At 52.9% G+C, this 16,286-nt stretch overlaps 7 protein-coding genes across 7 annotated transcripts; 3 read left to right on the forward strand and 4 right to left on the reverse strand.

Annotated features, from left to right (window-relative positions):
- Positions 1–357: 357 nt before the first annotated feature.
- Positions 358–3,430, reverse strand: AA0111_g2188 (hypothetical protein; the record flags this gene model as incomplete). Its single annotated transcript, XM_028647931.1, has 3 exons — positions 358–1,826; positions 2,052–2,491; positions 2,601–3,430. The coding sequence occupies 3 exons, from the start codon at positions 3,428–3,430 to the stop codon at positions 358–360; spliced, it is 2,739 nt and encodes a 912-aa protein (XP_028510327.1).
- Positions 3,431–4,931: 1,501 nt separating this feature from the next.
- Positions 4,932–6,822, forward strand: AA0111_g2189 (Siderophore iron transporter; the record flags this gene model as incomplete). The annotated part of the gene is made up of 3 exons (XM_028647932.1): positions 4,932–5,155; positions 5,214–5,501; positions 5,568–6,822. 3 exons carry the CDS (start codon positions 4,932–4,934, stop codon positions 6,820–6,822), a joined length of 1,767 nt encoding a protein of 588 aa, XP_028510249.1.
- A 612-nt stretch (positions 6,823–7,434) lies between these two features.
- On the forward strand, positions 7,435–8,970 carry AA0111_g2190 (hypothetical protein; the record flags this gene model as incomplete). Its single annotated transcript, XM_028647934.1, has 1 exon — positions 7,435–8,970. One exon carries the CDS (start codon positions 7,435–7,437, stop codon positions 8,968–8,970), a length of 1,536 nt encoding a protein of 511 aa, XP_028510031.1.
- A 425-nt stretch (positions 8,971–9,395) lies between these two features.
- Positions 9,396–10,256, reverse strand: AA0111_g2191 (hypothetical protein; the record flags this gene model as incomplete). The annotated part of the gene is made up of 1 exon (XM_028647935.1): positions 9,396–10,256. The coding sequence occupies one exon, from the start codon at positions 10,254–10,256 to the stop codon at positions 9,396–9,398; it is 861 nt and encodes a 286-aa protein (XP_028510032.1).
- Positions 10,257–10,754: 498 nt separating this feature from the next.
- Positions 10,755–13,900, reverse strand: AA0111_g2192 (DNA replication licensing factor; the record flags this gene model as incomplete). Its single annotated transcript, XM_028647936.1, has 3 exons — positions 10,755–12,532; positions 12,579–13,523; positions 13,573–13,900. The coding sequence occupies 3 exons, from the start codon at positions 13,898–13,900 to the stop codon at positions 10,755–10,757; spliced, it is 3,051 nt and encodes a 1,016-aa protein (XP_028510029.1).
- Positions 13,901–14,346: 446 nt separating this feature from the next.
- On the forward strand, positions 14,347–14,802 carry AA0111_g2193 (hypothetical protein; the record flags this gene model as incomplete). The annotated part of the gene is made up of 3 exons (XM_028647937.1): positions 14,347–14,508; positions 14,564–14,650; positions 14,701–14,802. 3 exons carry the CDS (start codon positions 14,347–14,349, stop codon positions 14,800–14,802), a joined length of 351 nt encoding a protein of 116 aa, XP_028510030.1.
- A 132-nt stretch (positions 14,803–14,934) lies between these two features.
- Positions 14,935–16,033, reverse strand: AA0111_g2194 (hypothetical protein; the record flags this gene model as incomplete). Its single annotated transcript, XM_028647938.1, has 2 exons — positions 14,935–15,944; positions 15,991–16,033. The coding sequence occupies 2 exons, from the start codon at positions 16,031–16,033 to the stop codon at positions 14,935–14,937; spliced, it is 1,053 nt and encodes a 350-aa protein (XP_028510035.1).
- Between the last annotated feature and the right edge of the window lie 253 nt (positions 16,034–16,286).

Raw genomic sequence — 16,286 nt, forward strand, 5'->3', positions numbered from 1 at the left:
CCGAGTCCACCTGAAGTTTGAAAATGCAGAAAGATTTCATGATACAAACACCATCGCTGAAGCGCAAGGTTGAGAACGCTTGTTTAAAAACATTCGCTATGAGAGAACGCGAAGGGCCGGTTCAGATGAGGCGGTGTGGTAGTTTGCAGATCGAAAAAGGAATTCGTGAACGGCTGTGGAGCCGGAAAAAAAGGCAACGCGTTTGCTGATGTCGCAGATGCCGGGCCGGACAAGTCTATTGTGTCGTGAACTCGTGTTTAGTGGGTATCAGTTTCTTTTGGGCGATGTTGCTGGGGCCGCACGGTTGTGCAGACCCCTCTGGTTCTGGAACGTTGTGTTACAAAAATGAACAGTATGCTATCGGGGACTCCAGAACGGTAAGGCTCTACGGTCGTATCGTCCCCGTGGTTTTGTTGATACAGGTGATATATTCCTCCTCTTTTCTTTGCTCTCTACGTTGTCGAGTTCCTTTTTGCGCTCGATATCTGGGTCGTAGTAATGGGATGCCGTAACAGGGACCTTGAATTCCTGCGTACTGAGAGGCAGTGTGTACTTGAAGTTACCCCTCACGATCAACTCGAAAGGATATTGCAGGACTTCCTCCCATCGCTCGCTGCCTCCGGCTTCTGTCTTATTTCCGGGGTACAAAAGTCGAATCTCGCCAATAGATTCGGCGCGTTTCCGCTGGAAAAAGGAACCTTCAAAGTTTAGTGGTGAGTCGAAGTGGGCAATGCGTCCTAGAAGCATGGTACGAGGTTCGCCCTCAATGGGATCTGTCCCTTCATCTACACCAGCAATCGAGATCTCTGGAATTGCTTCTTCTTCGATGGGTGTCCAGTGTTCTACATCGTCGTGTGGACCGTTCCCGTGCTCGCGCCACCAAGCATCTGATCCAACGTGCTTGCTCTTAGCAAACAGCGAGACCTCCATGTCGGAGACAGTAACGCCGATGATGTTGGGATTCACCGCGTTAACTATGAGATCCAGCATAACCTCCTCTTGACTCGCTACAACATTCTGTATGTCTCGCACCACGAGACTAGTGAGAGGCTTCGTGGTAGCAAAAACAAGGCCAATAGCGCAGAACACAACGACGAGCAGCAGAATCGTAAGGACGAGGCAGCCCGCGAAACGGCGACACCATCCGCCATCGCGATGATGCCGGCGCTCTAGTTGGCGTATGGTGGTGGTATTGCGCTGGCGGGAGGTTCGGGTAGAACGTGGACTTCGTCCAGATTGAATCAGCGGTGTGCGCTCATCATCGGCAATGTTTTCGGCGTCGATATCGTATGCTGCCGAATATTCTCCACTTTTCTTGCTGCCATTGCTATGACCGTTCCCAACATTGAAGGTGTGGAAGCGAGGGCTGTTGGGTTGCGACGCATTTCTTGATGACGGGCCACGTGCGCGCGAAGACTGTGGTACCGATGTGTCACTCTCCATAGCAAGGTGGCTGAGTGCGCCGCGACCCTGGCCATGTCGTCCAATGTGGTGATGATGACTGCCTCCACCCGCTCGCCCGGAGCCTATCCGGATGGTGCCCTCGCCTCGATCATCGCCGTCAATGCTCGGGTTGTTGTACGGGTTCGTGAACTTTATGCTGCTCTTCTTACTCGGGTGCTTGTGCGTGTCGCGTATCTGGAGTCGTGGGTCCGTGAGGCTGGCTAGCGACGTCATGCTTGGCGTTCGTGAGTGATGTTGGCGGCTGCGGTGCGGCTGTTCGGGAGGGTTCGACTCATAGATGAAGGTCGCATCGGAGTCAGAGGAGTCGGCCTCATCAACCGCGCTGGCCACCTTTTGTTCGAATACATCGGCTTTGGACGAAGCTGTACGGGTACTTGTGTTAGTGCTTGAATAAAAATATTTGAGAGGGGGGCGAAGAGGAGCCATGCGAAGCTCTGAACTCGGGGGCGACATGGTCAATAACGAGCGCCGGTCGTCATACGAACGGTATGAGACGGGGCTGCCGAATGACGGGTTCATGCTTGAGCGAGAACCGGGGTCCGGCCGGCTCGGGGTGTAATAGTGGTACGAAATGTGTTGCAACCTACCAGTGCCTGCATTAATGGATGCGGCTTTGCGCTTGGGGGCTTTCCTTTCCTTCTTGGGTCGAATCGTCTCGTTGCTGGCCTTTAGTCGTATTCCACCATCTACGCGACCAGACGCGGACCGGTCCTGGTTCACTATGGATGGCTGCGCGACAGAGGGCACGGTCTCAGTTTCGACTGTCATGTTGCGGAGCGGCGGGTCTCGCGATCGCGTCGACATTGAAGAGAGGGAGGGCTTTGCGGAGACGGTGTGTGGGCGATGGGTGTACGTGTTGCGCTGCTCCTGCATCTTGCCCTTCTTGGCGCTCTTGGTCGCGCTGTCGCTACCACTCTCTGTGTGCTTGGTGTTGTCGTGCTTGGTGCTGAGGTCTTCAGTAACTTTGGACGAATTGACGTCATTTCGGTCCTGATCGGTTTTGTGGGCAGTCGCTGAGGGAACAAAGCTAAGAACGAGGTTAACAAAGTTTGCGGATGGGAACGGAAATTGGCTCCGTGGTTAGTCTAACGTGCGTCGCGATGACAAACAGTGGGGCCGTTGCGGGGAAAGCGTACCTTTGCGGCTCTAGACCATCAAATCCGGGTGTGGCAGGCAAGCTAGATTCTTGCACCGTTGCCAGCTTGGGAGCCACGCCGCCGGAACTCCGCGAGGTTGCTTTGGGCGCAGGCTGTGGCTGAGGCTCGTCGGGGTCGCTTGCGGGCGCCTCTTCTCTCACTGGGAAGCGGGAGAGCGAGGCGGGCGACGAGCTCTGGACAACAATTGAGGGTGCAGATTGAGCTTCGGGCTTCCTAATTTGCGCACGCAGCGAGTTTGTGCGCGAACGTGAGCGGCCGTCATCGCCCGGTGGTGGTGATTTGAGGCGCGGCGAGAGGGGCCAATGGGGAGTCGTCTCGCCAGAATTCGACTTTGAAGATGGCTTGGAAGGGCGCGGGGCTCGTACAGTGTCGGTCGATGAGGTAGGCGTGAGCTCAGGTATGCTGGTGGAGGACAGAGCTCGCTGCACCGTCGGGGAGGCATGGCCTGGGGCGGCGGCGGTCGTCGAGTTGGACAGGCTGGAACCTCGACTTGGGCTGGCATCGGCGCTGCTCTTGCGTGTTCTGAAGGAAGGCCTGGCAGTCGTGCCTGCGCCCGACGGGGTGGCATTGCGCTTGTGCGGGCGAGGAGAAGCCTCTCGCGACGACAGCGGCGAGGGGGAGTTGGTCGCATGGAACAGGCGCTGGCCAGCCGAGTTTTGGCCCATGGGCGGAGCAGACGTGTCTCTGGCCATGTCTGCTGTGGAGTCGTCGCGGGTGGTTGACGTAGTGGGCTCTGCACTCTCCTCGACGCCTGTGAAGGACTCAAAGGCGTTGAGTTCGTCAGCGGCGGTGGATCTGGACGAAGCCATCATGGACGTGCTTTTGCTTCAATGGGCCAAAGCACTCGTGGCATCTCGTGCGGGTTCGGGCCTGGACAACAGCGCGGCCCGGTACGAATAGGCGGTCAAAGCGATGAGGCTGCTGTAATGAGTACGACTACGCGTCAAACGGTTGTTGGGTAGCGTGGGGACTGAGTTGTCGCTGTCGGAACAGGGGGGTTGGCAATAGGCGACGATGTAGACGGTTTAACGTCGTGCTGAAGCGCTGCAGGTCGATGATGTAGGGTAGTGTAGGATCGATCCAAGGCAGGATGCCATTGTCGGGCCAGCCCTGGGCGGGAACGCTGACGAGGCGCTTTCAGGCTGCAGGCACAATTTGACAGCGCATCACAAAGACGTACCCGGAATGAGACGAATAACACAACTTCGCCTTGTCAGCTGCGGCCTGCCCATCTTATGGCAGACGCTTCAGAATTACCCGTGGCCTGTACAACCAACACCGTGATAGCGATAGCCAGGAAACTAGGTTCCCTTCAGGGTTTCGCGCCATGTCGGCACTCGAGCAGAAGCAAATCCCATGCACAACACAACTGGCAAGTGAGCAGCACCCCACGTACTTCAGCAACCATCCCACACCTGCTCACGTAGTTTCCTGTCTGTCACTCGTGGGTCGGCACGCTCTCACCTCAGACGGGTATGAGTCTACCCAATAGCCCCCTGGAGGATCCCACTGTGTGCCGGCTGCTGCCCTTTAGCCGGCCGAAACACCATTGAGACGCTGTAACCACGGGAGCGCATTGCCATACATGCCATGTTCAAGAGGCGCAGCACTTTTCCGTGTGACATGATGAATGGTCATCGATCATGGTCCAATTTCGACTCCCTTTGGGCCCGCGCAACAGAGTGACATCTCTCGTGCCCAACCGACGGCGTGGACAGCATGCACTTTCAACTTCTTCGGAAATGCTGAGGAGACTTGCCAGCCTTAGAAGGCGAACAAAAGACAATATAACTGTCTCATTTAAATATGGAATTCACGTGCAAACAACACGTCGCATGTTCTTCCTCATCAATCCTAGATCCGAGCTTGCACCGGGCTTTTCCGACCCCGACTGTCCGCGATAAGATCATCTTTACATCTAATCAGATCGAATTTTCCACGCTAGTCTCCTTCACGAACGCCTTCACTCCACCCTACTCATCCTTATTACTACTCTAGGTATCGATTTTCTCGTACCAAGCTATGCCAAGTCCTCAAGACTGTTGTATAGTCATATAACCGGTGCAAAAATCGAAGGTGCTTCCAGTGATGTGGTTTTGGAGGGGCCAATGGTGGATCGATGGTGGTCTGAAGGAGTGCGTTCCTGGGTCTTATACGAGTGTTGAACGGGTGTATTAGGGCTCTAGAAGCCTGAGCGTGATATAAGAGTATGCTGTGAAAACCTATACTGCTTGAACGTGGCATCTCTCGTTGCTGATCTCTTCCGCCTCGTTCTCTGGTCACACTGTGATCACTCCGCCCTTTTCAATTATGCACTTCTTTGATCGTTCCAAAGACAGGGCCACTGACTCGGTCGAGCCTGTTGAGGCTTCTCGTCAAACCAGCGATGCGGAAAAAGGCGCCCAGACAGATGGCCCCCACGACACGGTCAGCGACGAAGAAAGTCTCTCCAGCAACGTTCAGGCAGGTGTCAAGGCCGTCCAAGCTGCAGCATCAGTATGGACAAAACACCATCTTATTGGCGCCTATGTTATGTTTGTCACCCCCTTTCGTTCACATCTTCGTCCAGTATGTTCACTGACACCCACGCAGCATCTGGTGGATCTACTTCGTCACCGCCCTCCAAGAAGTCGTCGTCCGCGCCATGAATCCCTATGTCACCAGTGCCTTCCGTCTGCACTCTCTTACTGCCGCTACTGGAATCATGTCCTCCATCATTGGCGGGCTGTCCAAGATTCCCTTGGCCAAGCTACTCGATATGTGGGGTCGACCTCAGGGGCTCTTGCTCTCACTATTTGTATGGATGGTGGGATACATCATGATGGCTTCATGCCAGAATGTAGAGACATATGCTGCGGCGCAAGTATTCTCGTCTACAGGGTATGTAATTCTTGTTCATTACCGATCAAAATAAGAAGATGTTAACGCTGACACGATGATATCCAGATCTCAAGCAGTATCGTACATTCTTACTGTCTTCATCGCCGATACCTCGACCCTCAAGAATCGCGCCCTCATGCTCTCCTTCGCAACCTCGCCCTACGTAATCACAACTTGGATCGGCGGTCCTGTTGCTCAATCCGTTCTCGCTGGCCCCGGCTGGCGCTGGGCGTTTGGCATCTTCACAATCGTCATCCCCGTCGTCGTCGTTCCTCTTGCAGCCTTGGTTCTCTTCAACGATCGCAAAGCCCGTAAACAAGGTCTACTCGAGCCACGCCGCATTGACTGGAGCCCGGCAGCCATCAAGAAGTTCTGCATCGATATTGATGCCGTGGGAATACTGATCTTGGTAGCAGGCATGGCGTTGTTCTTGCTGCCATTCAGTCTATACAGCTACCAAGCGGAGAAGTGGAAGAGTCCCATGATCATTGGTATGATCGTCGCTGGCTTCGTCCTTCTCATCGCCTTCCCCATCTGGGAAAGGTTCTTTGCGCCCGTTACGTTCATCCCGTATAAATTGCTCCTGGATCGAACCGTCTTCCTTGCCGGCGTCATGTTCGTTTTTGTTTACTTCAACAGCGCGGTTTGGGGATCATACTTCGGCTCCATGTTGCAAGTGGTTTGGAACCTCAACGTCACTACGGCCAGTTATGTCCAGAGCATCTACCGCGTTGTCTCCTGCTTCTGGTGTTTGGCAGCCGTGGGACCAGCAATTAGGATTACAGGAAGGTTCAAGTGGGTTGCTGTCTTCTTTGCACTGCCGATTGATATCCTAGCGCTGGGACTAATGATTCACTTCCGGCAGCCTGGAACATCAGTGGGGTACATTGTCATGACGCAGATCTTCACGGCAGTAGCTGGAGGCACCATCGTTATCGCTGGCGAGCTGGCCATGATGGCGCCTTCGGATCATCAGCACATGGCTGTCATTATCGCCGTTCTCAACCTCTTCTGCTCTATTGGTAGCGCGGTTGGAAGTACTGTCTCCGCTGCTATCTGGACTGGGACCTTTTACAACAATCTTGTCAAGAACGTTCCGGCTGGTGTCAATGTTGCGGACATCTACGCTTCATTGCCGAACCAGCTATCATACAAGTGGGGATCGCCGGAGAGGACTGGTATCACGCAGTCTTACGCCGACTCGCAGCGACTCATGTTGATCACGAGTATTTGCATGCTGTCATGCGCTCTCATTGCGGCTGCGTTCTGGCGCGATATCAACGTCAAGAACATCAAGCAGGTCAAGGGACGCGTCGTCTGAGCGGTATCCAGGTACGAGTAAAGAGGCCATCATGCTTTTCCGCACGGAAGCATGAAGGCAATAGCAGAAGAAGAGTACGTGCATAGACAATTCCCCGTGTGATTGTTTCAAAACGTCCATGGAAAACCACGTAGATCATATATATCCAACAACCACCATCATCACGCATAAAGCTCATCCCCGTCGCACATCCTCTTGTCGATAGACAACAGCATGATCCTAGTCGCTGTAAGCCTGTGCAAGGTGCGCATAAACGTCGTAATCCCATCTGATACAGGTCCGAGCTGGGATGTGTCAAACATGCCACCAACCAGATCCCAGCTGTCAGTGTTTCGAATCGACCGACTCCACAGCACATGGTATCTTGGAAGCTGAGCAACCTTCTGGAAGGGCAAAAGAGATTACACAAAGTACTGTTTCGTGAATCAAGAGGAAACAGCGGCATAGGTCGAGGACGTGTGTAATGCGGGGGCTGAGCCTGTATCCCATGCTTAATGTGTAGCGACTCAAGATATGTAAAGAACAACTCGCCAGCAACAAATATGCAAGATACAATCTTCCATCTTACTTAATATCGATTCTTATCGTATCCACAGTCTTTTCCGATTCACCATGCCGTCATTCGCTTTCTGGAAGAGCTCCAAAGGCGATCCTACGAAGACACCACTGCTTACTGAGGATGTTGCGACTGAGCAACCCAGTATCCTCATTCCTTTGGTAGCAAAGGACTTGAACCTGAATCCAGATGGCGAAGATTCCGGTGTCTTCCTTTTTGACGATGACGCCATGCCACTACAATCACCACAACCTGACCTAGTATCAGAGACCGAGCCGCTCATCGCATCACCATCTGCTGCTGAACAAGATCTTTCGACTAGGGAGTCGGAGCAAGAAGTCCACTCCAAAGTCAGAAATTACTCGAAGAAGTTGATTTCCACCGACAATGATGATCCGCCAGTACCACCACCCAAATCATCGCCATCAGGGCAACTCCAATGTGCTACTGCAGCGGATGAGTCGCGTGCCATCATCAACGAAGAGCGATCGGGACATCCCCAACAGGCTCAAGAAAAACTTCCAAAACAGCTGGAACCTTTGTCTTCTTCTCTTGAGCGGTCCCCCAACCACGAAAACTCCCTCAAAAGACCAGTACCGTCCGCAATGGACAAAACCTCGACTCAATCCCACGACCGAGACTCCGGTGTGTACGTCTCAGACGACGAAAACCTACCACCACAATCGCGGCCCGCATCTCTTGCGCTCAGCGACTTCAACCAGCGATCAAGAAACGCATCCGTCTCTTCAAAGCACACTGCTTCAGCATCGACGTCTTCGCCTCGGCAACGCACAGATTCAATTGCACGTCTGAAGCGACCCGCAGAGCTGAATCTAGGGGCAAACCCAGTATCCGACTCATCCAAGCCACGCTCCGAGCTCGAGAAGCGTTACGATTTGATCCGCAATTCGAAGACTCAATCGAAAGCCGCTCTGAGGTCACCCACAGCGCTACTACAGGAACGACTGAACATGTCGACGAAGAAAGAAAGGGTCGAGGAAGAAAAGACGCGCGTGTTTACACCACCGAGGCAGACGACAAATGGCTGCTGGCTTCCAGGTCCAGGTGCTCAGGTGGATGCGTTCACCAGCACATCAGTTCGTGCGCGAACAGAAGCTGAAAGTCGACCTGCGTGGTGGTGCAAGGTCGACAAGCTCGTTGTGTTCGACGGTGTTGACGTTGACAGCGAGGGAGACATGAAGATTTACACCCGCACTAGCAAGGGTCTCAGCATCGCACGTCGACGCGGCGACATGGAGACGATTGTCATTCCGATGGACTGTGCACACTGTCAGGAGATGCTGAACCGACATGAGTGGAAGTACGACATGCGCGTATGTAAGAGAAGTGTATGCTGGGATTGCAAAGAGAGGTGCAAGTGGGAACTGGAACAAGAGCAGCTTGTGCATGAGGAGACAGCAGCCAAGGCGGATGGCAACAGATATCGTGCGGACAGTGTCTTGCAAGACGAAGAGCCAGAAGAAGAACGTATGATGCAAGAGATTGGTATTGAGCAAGAACGGTCGATGAGCCCGATCGAGGCGATAGGTGGAATTGAAGAAAGACTAGAAAGTAGGAAAGTGGTTACTTGAGACAGAAGTAACGTGACGCGAGCTCGAGGGGAAGGCGAACGCAGAATGAATCCGATCATGTGCACTGGGCATATGAGCGCTGCGGCTCAGTCTCTGTGCTTATGACGAGGCAGACAGAAAGAGAGGGGGCGAGTAGGAGTAGATACAAATCAAGAGTACGTAGTCAACTGACCTTGTCTCGTTATGCATTACTACAGATTTCTCGCGGTTATATGCTCTCGCTATTCCCAGAACGTTTTTCATCGGCGTGGATTGAAGATGTCAGCATAGTTTGAAGAGTACAACTCAGGAGCTGCGCTCGTTGTGTGCTTGCTCCATCTGAGAAGTGAAGCAAGGGTGTGCGTATACCGTCGGGTACGCTGGTTCGCGGCGCGTGAGTAGTGGAAAGTCTTGTTCCTCCATGGATAATACTGTATATATCACATTCAATCCAGCTCCATCGCGTCGTCCATGTATTCAAATGGTGTATCCTCAATCTCCATGCTCATATGTCCGTACATGTTCTTCGGTTCAAAGTCTTGGCTAGTCAGTGCACGCCCATTTGTAGTATCGTCGGAATGCTGCTGCACTGCTTCGTGAGCAAGGTCACATCCGCCAATGATATTGCGCAACATATCTTCTAGCTGCAAATTTTGAAGCGTTATATGTGCGCGCTCGTCGCCGTCGGAAATGTTTGCCTTGCTATCCGCATCTTTCCAAGCATTACGGTATTCTTTTGCGATGCCTAGTTGTACACGGACCTCTTGTAGACCTAGTGATCCTGCCAACGGACACTTCTCGTCATCCAATGCTTCTAGAAGGTTGGCGTGGAATGCATGCGAAGCCATCGGTCGCGTTCGGTGAAGCTCGGGGTTGGTCTCGTAACGGAGGGCATTGAAGTTTATGCGCGGCGCGGAGGTAGAAACAAAAACGCCGAATATAGCGAGACAATCTGTGATGTAACGCTCTAGTAGCGTGTAAAACTCGAAGAAGTCTACCTTGAACATGGATTCGGCTTGCTTCTGCGCAATGTCAGTCTCGCGGCGTCCAGGCTGTTGAGGCTCGTAACCACTTACACTCGACGCGCCGCTACCCATTGCATGCTGGGACTGGTGATCCCCATTCTGCTGAGCAGCTGCCTGTACAATCTCCATGGTTCGAAAGTAAGACACCATGAGCATTTCTGCTTTCCACCGGACGCGTCCTAACAGTCGCGTAACTCGATCTTTGTCCTGCTTGAGCTTATCGGCTTTTGATTGCGCTAGCCTCTCTGCGGGCGTCTTCGGTGCAAATTTGGAGGTCTTCATCGTAGTTGTGATTGGTGTTGTCTCGTTCGGGGTGGATATTGAGATTAAGCTACGGAAGTGAGTAGCCTTCAAGCAATTAACTACTCATTGATTGAAAAGCACCAAGGAGCGGTAAGATTTATCGCTTGGACGCATCGAACTTTCACGGAAATTTCACTACACAAGTTGAGCATTGTAAGGATATAGTGTGAACATGACCGCGAGCTGTTGCGGACGTTGTGTAAGAGCAGCTGGTGTTGACAGTTCGTGCCGAGGCTTGCCGCTGAGTCAGCCCCTGTTCTGGAGCACTTCCGCCTTGTGGTTGATTGGACATCTGACGTTTATACAATTTGGAGGACAGTAGATATCTTCAAAGGACAATGTCAGAACACAATGTCTATACAAATGCAACGCGACTACTGAAATGCTTGCAGCTATCCATCCACCACATCATATCATCGCCTCATAAAGGTATGCTTATCCCATAACCCCTGGAACGCCATGCCTACAATAGTTGATCTAGAAGTTACCAACAACCCTCTTGACCATTCTCCTCATACCCTCACCACTAATTTGGACAGCACCCTCAAGCTCGGCACTGCGCAATACCTCAAGGAACTCCTGATTTTCCACTTGTTCACTAGCACCTTCCCTGACCTTCTTGACCAGGTCGTTCATGCGCACGCTCTGGCCAGCAGAACCAAGCTCGTCGAGCGAGGCTAGCACAGCGCGCTTGAGATCTTCTTTCTTGCGACGATCGCTGGTCGAAGTGCCTTCAGTGAGAAGCGACATGTCGATAAGACCTGTACGTGCATCCGTAGCTGCCTGCTTGAGCGCTGACTTGATGAGACGGACGGCTTCGTGAACGTCGTCAGCCGTAACTTCTTCTGACAAACGCATCTTGGCGTGGGCTTCAGAGAGACGGATCATTGATTCTAATTGACGTGTAGTTGCGGTAATTCTTCGCTCTTGTGAGCGAATGTCAGCACCAAGACCACGCATCGCAACGTAAGCATCCACAAGAGCTTTTGATGCAGGCTCGGTGATCTTCGGGTGGATATTTGAGCGCGCATAGGAGATGTATGCGGTCAAAAATTCGATAGGCATTACTTCGCTCTTAGAAGCATTCTCAGGCGTATCTTCAAGATACATGCCGACCAGGTGACGAGCCATGCGACGATCGTTTTGCTCGTCAATACGATCTAGGACAAGGTATACAAGATCGAAACGTGAGAGGAGTGTGGGTGGGAGGTCGATGTTTTGAGGGACGGGAAGGTTGACGTTGTATTTCGATCCGATAGGATTGGCAGATGCAAGAATCGAAGTACGGGCATTAAGGGTTGTGATGATACCAGCTTTGGCGATGGAAACTGTTTGCTGTTCCATAACTTCGTGGAGAACGGATCGAGTTGCCTCAGACATCTTGTCGAACTCATCGATGCAGCATACACCACCATCAGACAAGACTAGCGCACCAGACTCAAGCACCAGCTGTCGTGTCTCAGGATCGCGGGTAACGTACGCAGTCAAACCGACAGCAGAGGAACCCTTTCCAGAAGTGTACACACCTCGTGGCGCAATTCTGTGTACGTACTGCAGAATCTGAGATTTGGCTGTGGAAGGATCACCACAGAGCAGAACGTTGATGTCGCCACGGTATTTCGGGCTACCTCCTTTTTCGAACTGCTTGTTAGTACCGCCAAAGAGCTGGAGCAGAATGCCCTTCTTGACATCGTCCATCTCGTAGATACTGGGCGCCAACGAGCGAGAAAGGAGTTCGTAAACGTCAGGACGAGCACCAGTAGCCTTGATCTTCTCCTCTTCCTCTTCGGAAACTTTGCGGGTTTCTTCCAGATCACCAGCTGCGTGCTCAGCGAGCTCTTCTTCGATTGTCGATACGTCAATACCGAGTCGCTTCTTGTCAACTTTCTGAATGTGAAGCGCATCGACATATGTCTTGAAGATGTTCTTTACTGATCGCTGGCGCGGATTGATGCGGACCTGGTTACACTTGAAGATACCAGTAATCTCAACACGGTCACCGGCTTTGCATACGTCGACGAGCTCGTCATATGCGCACAGGGACACTGAATGCGGTGTCTGACCGTCCGGCATGTCATCTGGTGTCTCTTGTAGCTTGATGACCTGTTTGTTTGCAAAGCCTGAGCGGTTGTGCACGATCTGCATCGAGTTTGGCGACTCGCATACGGCGCGCGGGCACTTGGTGGGCTCGGTAATCTTGCCACGGTCAATGTCGACCCTGACAGTATGATTACATACAGAGCAGCGGAAGAAAGCTAGCCAGATTAGCCGAGGACTTTGACAGTGATCTTGTGAACTTACCGTCCTTCATGTCTGGGATGATCGGTGTAGTCCTAATCACCAGACCCTTCACACTGACAAGCTTGTCCATGTCGCCAGGGTTGAGCTCGCGCAAGTTGATGGTATGATCTAGACCGAATGGCCTAACGTTGTATGTTTTCTGGTCAACTTCGCTGACCAAGTTCGGGATTTCCGCGAACGGAGCAGGAGACGGGGCACCGGGAGTAGGCGCATCAGAGCTCAACATGGGCGGGAGCGAACTGGAATCGCGAGCCCTAGGTTGAGCAGCACGCTGTGCTTGTGACATCTGAGTTCGCATCTCTGCCATGCGCTTCTCAGCAAGTTCGAGCATGGTGTCCTTGATTGCAACATCCATGATGGGAATGATTTCGTTGGGGTAGGCCTGCAGTTGGTGCCAAAGCTTTCTGGTCGGTGGGTAAGCCTTGAGATTGCGCGCGTCCAAGTTCAAAGGCGTAACACCAAGCTCCAGCATCATCTTCATGATATCGACATATTCCCTAGCCATGGCTGGATGATTATCTGGGAGATTCATGCCCTCGTTCAGCTCGCCGTCCTGGATCATGCGATACTTTCTTCGGAAGTTCATCAAGAAGTCTCTCATGGCATGTCTGGCGTCTACGAGCGATACGTTGGTTCCCCAAATGACTCGAGAGGAGTTTCCGCCTAAGACCTCCGCGTCTGAAGTATCCGGGTTGATGTTGGAGAAGGTTGGTGCGTCTGAAGGCTCCTGTACAGGCATGCCATTCTCATCGACAAATAACCTGCGTCGACGATTGGTAGAGCTCGTGCCAAAGACGTCTGAGTGGATGTCGCTTCGTCGATTGCGAGCCGCGGATTCGGAGCCACGTACAAAAAGGGCACTGCTGCTGCTTCCAGGGACGTTGCTTTGGGCATTGCGGGCACGGCCAGGGCTAGAGCTAGATGCGTAGTGAATGGGCGACGAATCTAAGTTTGTCAATGACATGTCTAACACTTGATATCGAGTATTCCGTACCCCCCATCGTCTGTGCAGACGCTTTTGGTGTCGCACCACCATCGCTCTCGTCCTCGCCATTAGCTTGTCCTGCGCCGGAGGGGTTGGCTGGCGATGAGCGGAAGAAGAGCGGGGATTGTGTCGAAGTGGTCTGAAATCTTGCATTGCGTGGAGTTGCTAGCGATCCACGCTGTGAGGCCTGCGAAGCCTCAGACTGCAACTGCTCGTCTGGACCCGCCGGCGCTGGGCTGCTGTCAGGTATCTGAGAATTTTGACCACGGGCGCTTCGTCTTGGAGTCGCCGATGCAGATGTGCGCTCGGAGCGGCGCTTCGCTGGGGAAGAGTCCATGGTTGTGGCACTCTATGCGGCAGCAACAGTGAACGTGTTGTTGTTGTTTTAGAGGGGTTGCTAGGGATGGTGGGCTTGTCGCGCGCTCTCCTTTCGACGCGTGGGCACAGGGACGCGTTCAGTCTAGTCTACAAATGGACGTAAGTGGTCTTGGCACCTCAGTTGAAGCTGCAGCTCGAAGGCTGAAAGACGACTAAGAGTCAACTAAATCTTCATGAAAGACTGGAAACAGATGCAAGATTGTCGTAGTTCAACACCGCAACGTTCCGCTGGTCCATATGTCCACACGCTGTAAACCAATTCCTACGTAGTGGGGCGGCAGCTAGCCCCGCCGTGAACAAATGTTTACAAGCAAGCAACCACATAAACCGACGTATATCAACTGAGGTCTTTGTTCGTCTGTCTCTCTAAATTACAAACACGTCTACTTCAATTCCCATTCCAACATGGCTCCTCCGTCCAAGCTCGCTATTGCAACTGGCGTCGTGACCCGCCTTGTCAAGGAAGAAGCAAGCTACCACAAGGAGATCGAGCAGCAAGAGGCGCGCATCAAGAAGGCCGAGACCAGTGAGGGCGACGATAATGCTGAGTACACCTTGAGGCAAGAGGTATGCGTAGCCACCAAGAAGGATATCTGGCACACCAGGTCTAACAATAGCACAGCGTCAAGCCCTCCAAGAAACCAAGAATGTTCTGCCTGGCATGAAGACCAAGATCGAGCAGGCAGTGGAGAAGCTGGAGGAGGAGCTGGTAAGTCCACATTATAGTTGGGTTGATTACCTAGTACTGATAACTTGTAGGAGAACAACAAGGAAGGCGGCGGCCAGGCATCACCAGAGGAAGTCACCAAGGCGAAAGAGGCTGTTGAGAAGGGCAAGGCAGCTATGCGTGAGGCCGCTTAGACTCGTGATCACTGGAGAGACAGGTAGTTGGTACTGCAGCTGGCCATGGCACCGCTATAAAGAAGATGGAATGATACCCTGAACACCGCGCTATGCAATCAAATCATCAAGCAGACTGCTGTTCAAGCACAATCACGACTCGTCCATCTTGACCTCTGAGCGATCTTCGCCGTCTTCCTCCCCATCTTCAAGGTCTTCGCCTTCTTCAAGACCGGAGGAATCACCATCGTTTCCATCTCCTGAGTTTGCCCCCATATCTACCATCTCTGCGTCATCCGCAGCACCAGACCTGGCAGGCGATGGCGCAGCGCTGACGTCCCGCGATAGAGGCTTCAAGCGATCCTGTGGTGGTACCCTCAGAGACGAACCTTCTCCACTCTGACTGGCATGCCCTGGAGTCATGCCACCGTCCGGCCTCGGGGTGCCGGCATGGCTGACATCTCCCCTAGAAGTGCTGCCCTCGCCCTCACCATCCTCGTCTCCATCCTTCATCATGCCCTCCTTGCGCTCAGCTTCCTCTTTCTCGTCCTTGATCATCCGTAACATGCCGCGTGCCTCTTCCTCGATTCGTCCGAATTGCGTACGGCGCTCACTCCAGGTATTCTTCGCCGATTGCACTTCGTTTCTGAGTTCTTCTATCTCCTGGTCCAGCTTCTCGTGAGCATGTGCTTGCTCGTCCCGTGGCTTCAGCATCTTACTGCTGGTGATCTTCTCTGTGAGCTCGTCATACGTCTTACGTACGGCGAGCGTCTCTTTCGCCTCGACTAGTCTGATGCGCAGATCTTCTATCGTCTTGCGCACGTGCTCTTGCTTTGCCTCGATGGCCGTCTTCTCAACAGCGTAACGCTCGCGCTCAGTGTGATTGCTATTCGTGGTGAACTCAGATCGCAGTATCGCAAAGTCTAGTAGTGACAGCTCATTCATGATGTCTTTCCGCCATATCTCGATATTGTGTGCTTGTTGCTCGCGCTCGACAATGGCTGCCGCTGCTTCCTCCTCTGCGGCGGAGGCATCTGGGGGCGGAGAGGGGAGTTGTCTGGGGCGCGCATCCTCGAAGAAGTCCGGCTTGAGTATGCGACCGGCGGTGTTTGTGTACGGACGAGCTTCGACAGCTAGTAGGCGGGATACATTATGAAGCGCATCTGCTGGAATTAGTAGAAGCTACGTGCCGGATGTTAGATGGCCTACCTTCGTCCGCTTGGGATAAGAGGCCCCAGTCCTTGATCGCCATTCTTTCCCGTTTATGCTACTGGCGTAGAGAGGTTATTGGTATAGGGTAAGTCGTTGTCGTTGTTGAAGTCGCGATATTGAAGTTCCGCGGGTTGATGAACGCGTACGACAAGGGTCTCTGTTAGCGTCCAGCACCGCTACCAGACGTCAGCGACAAGTCCCCAACACCTTCCTCATCACTTTCGCCTTCACCTCCCTTGGTTCACTTTTCACTAAGTCGCTTAACGTTGTTCTGGCAAGCGCTATCTACCCAG

The sequence above is a fragment of the Alternaria arborescens genome (genome assembly GCF_004154835.1).
Source record: "Alternaria arborescens strain FERA 675 chromosome Unknown contig_4, whole genome shotgun sequence".
Lineage (NCBI taxonomy): Eukaryota > Fungi > Ascomycota > Dothideomycetes > Pleosporales > Pleosporaceae > Alternaria > Alternaria arborescens.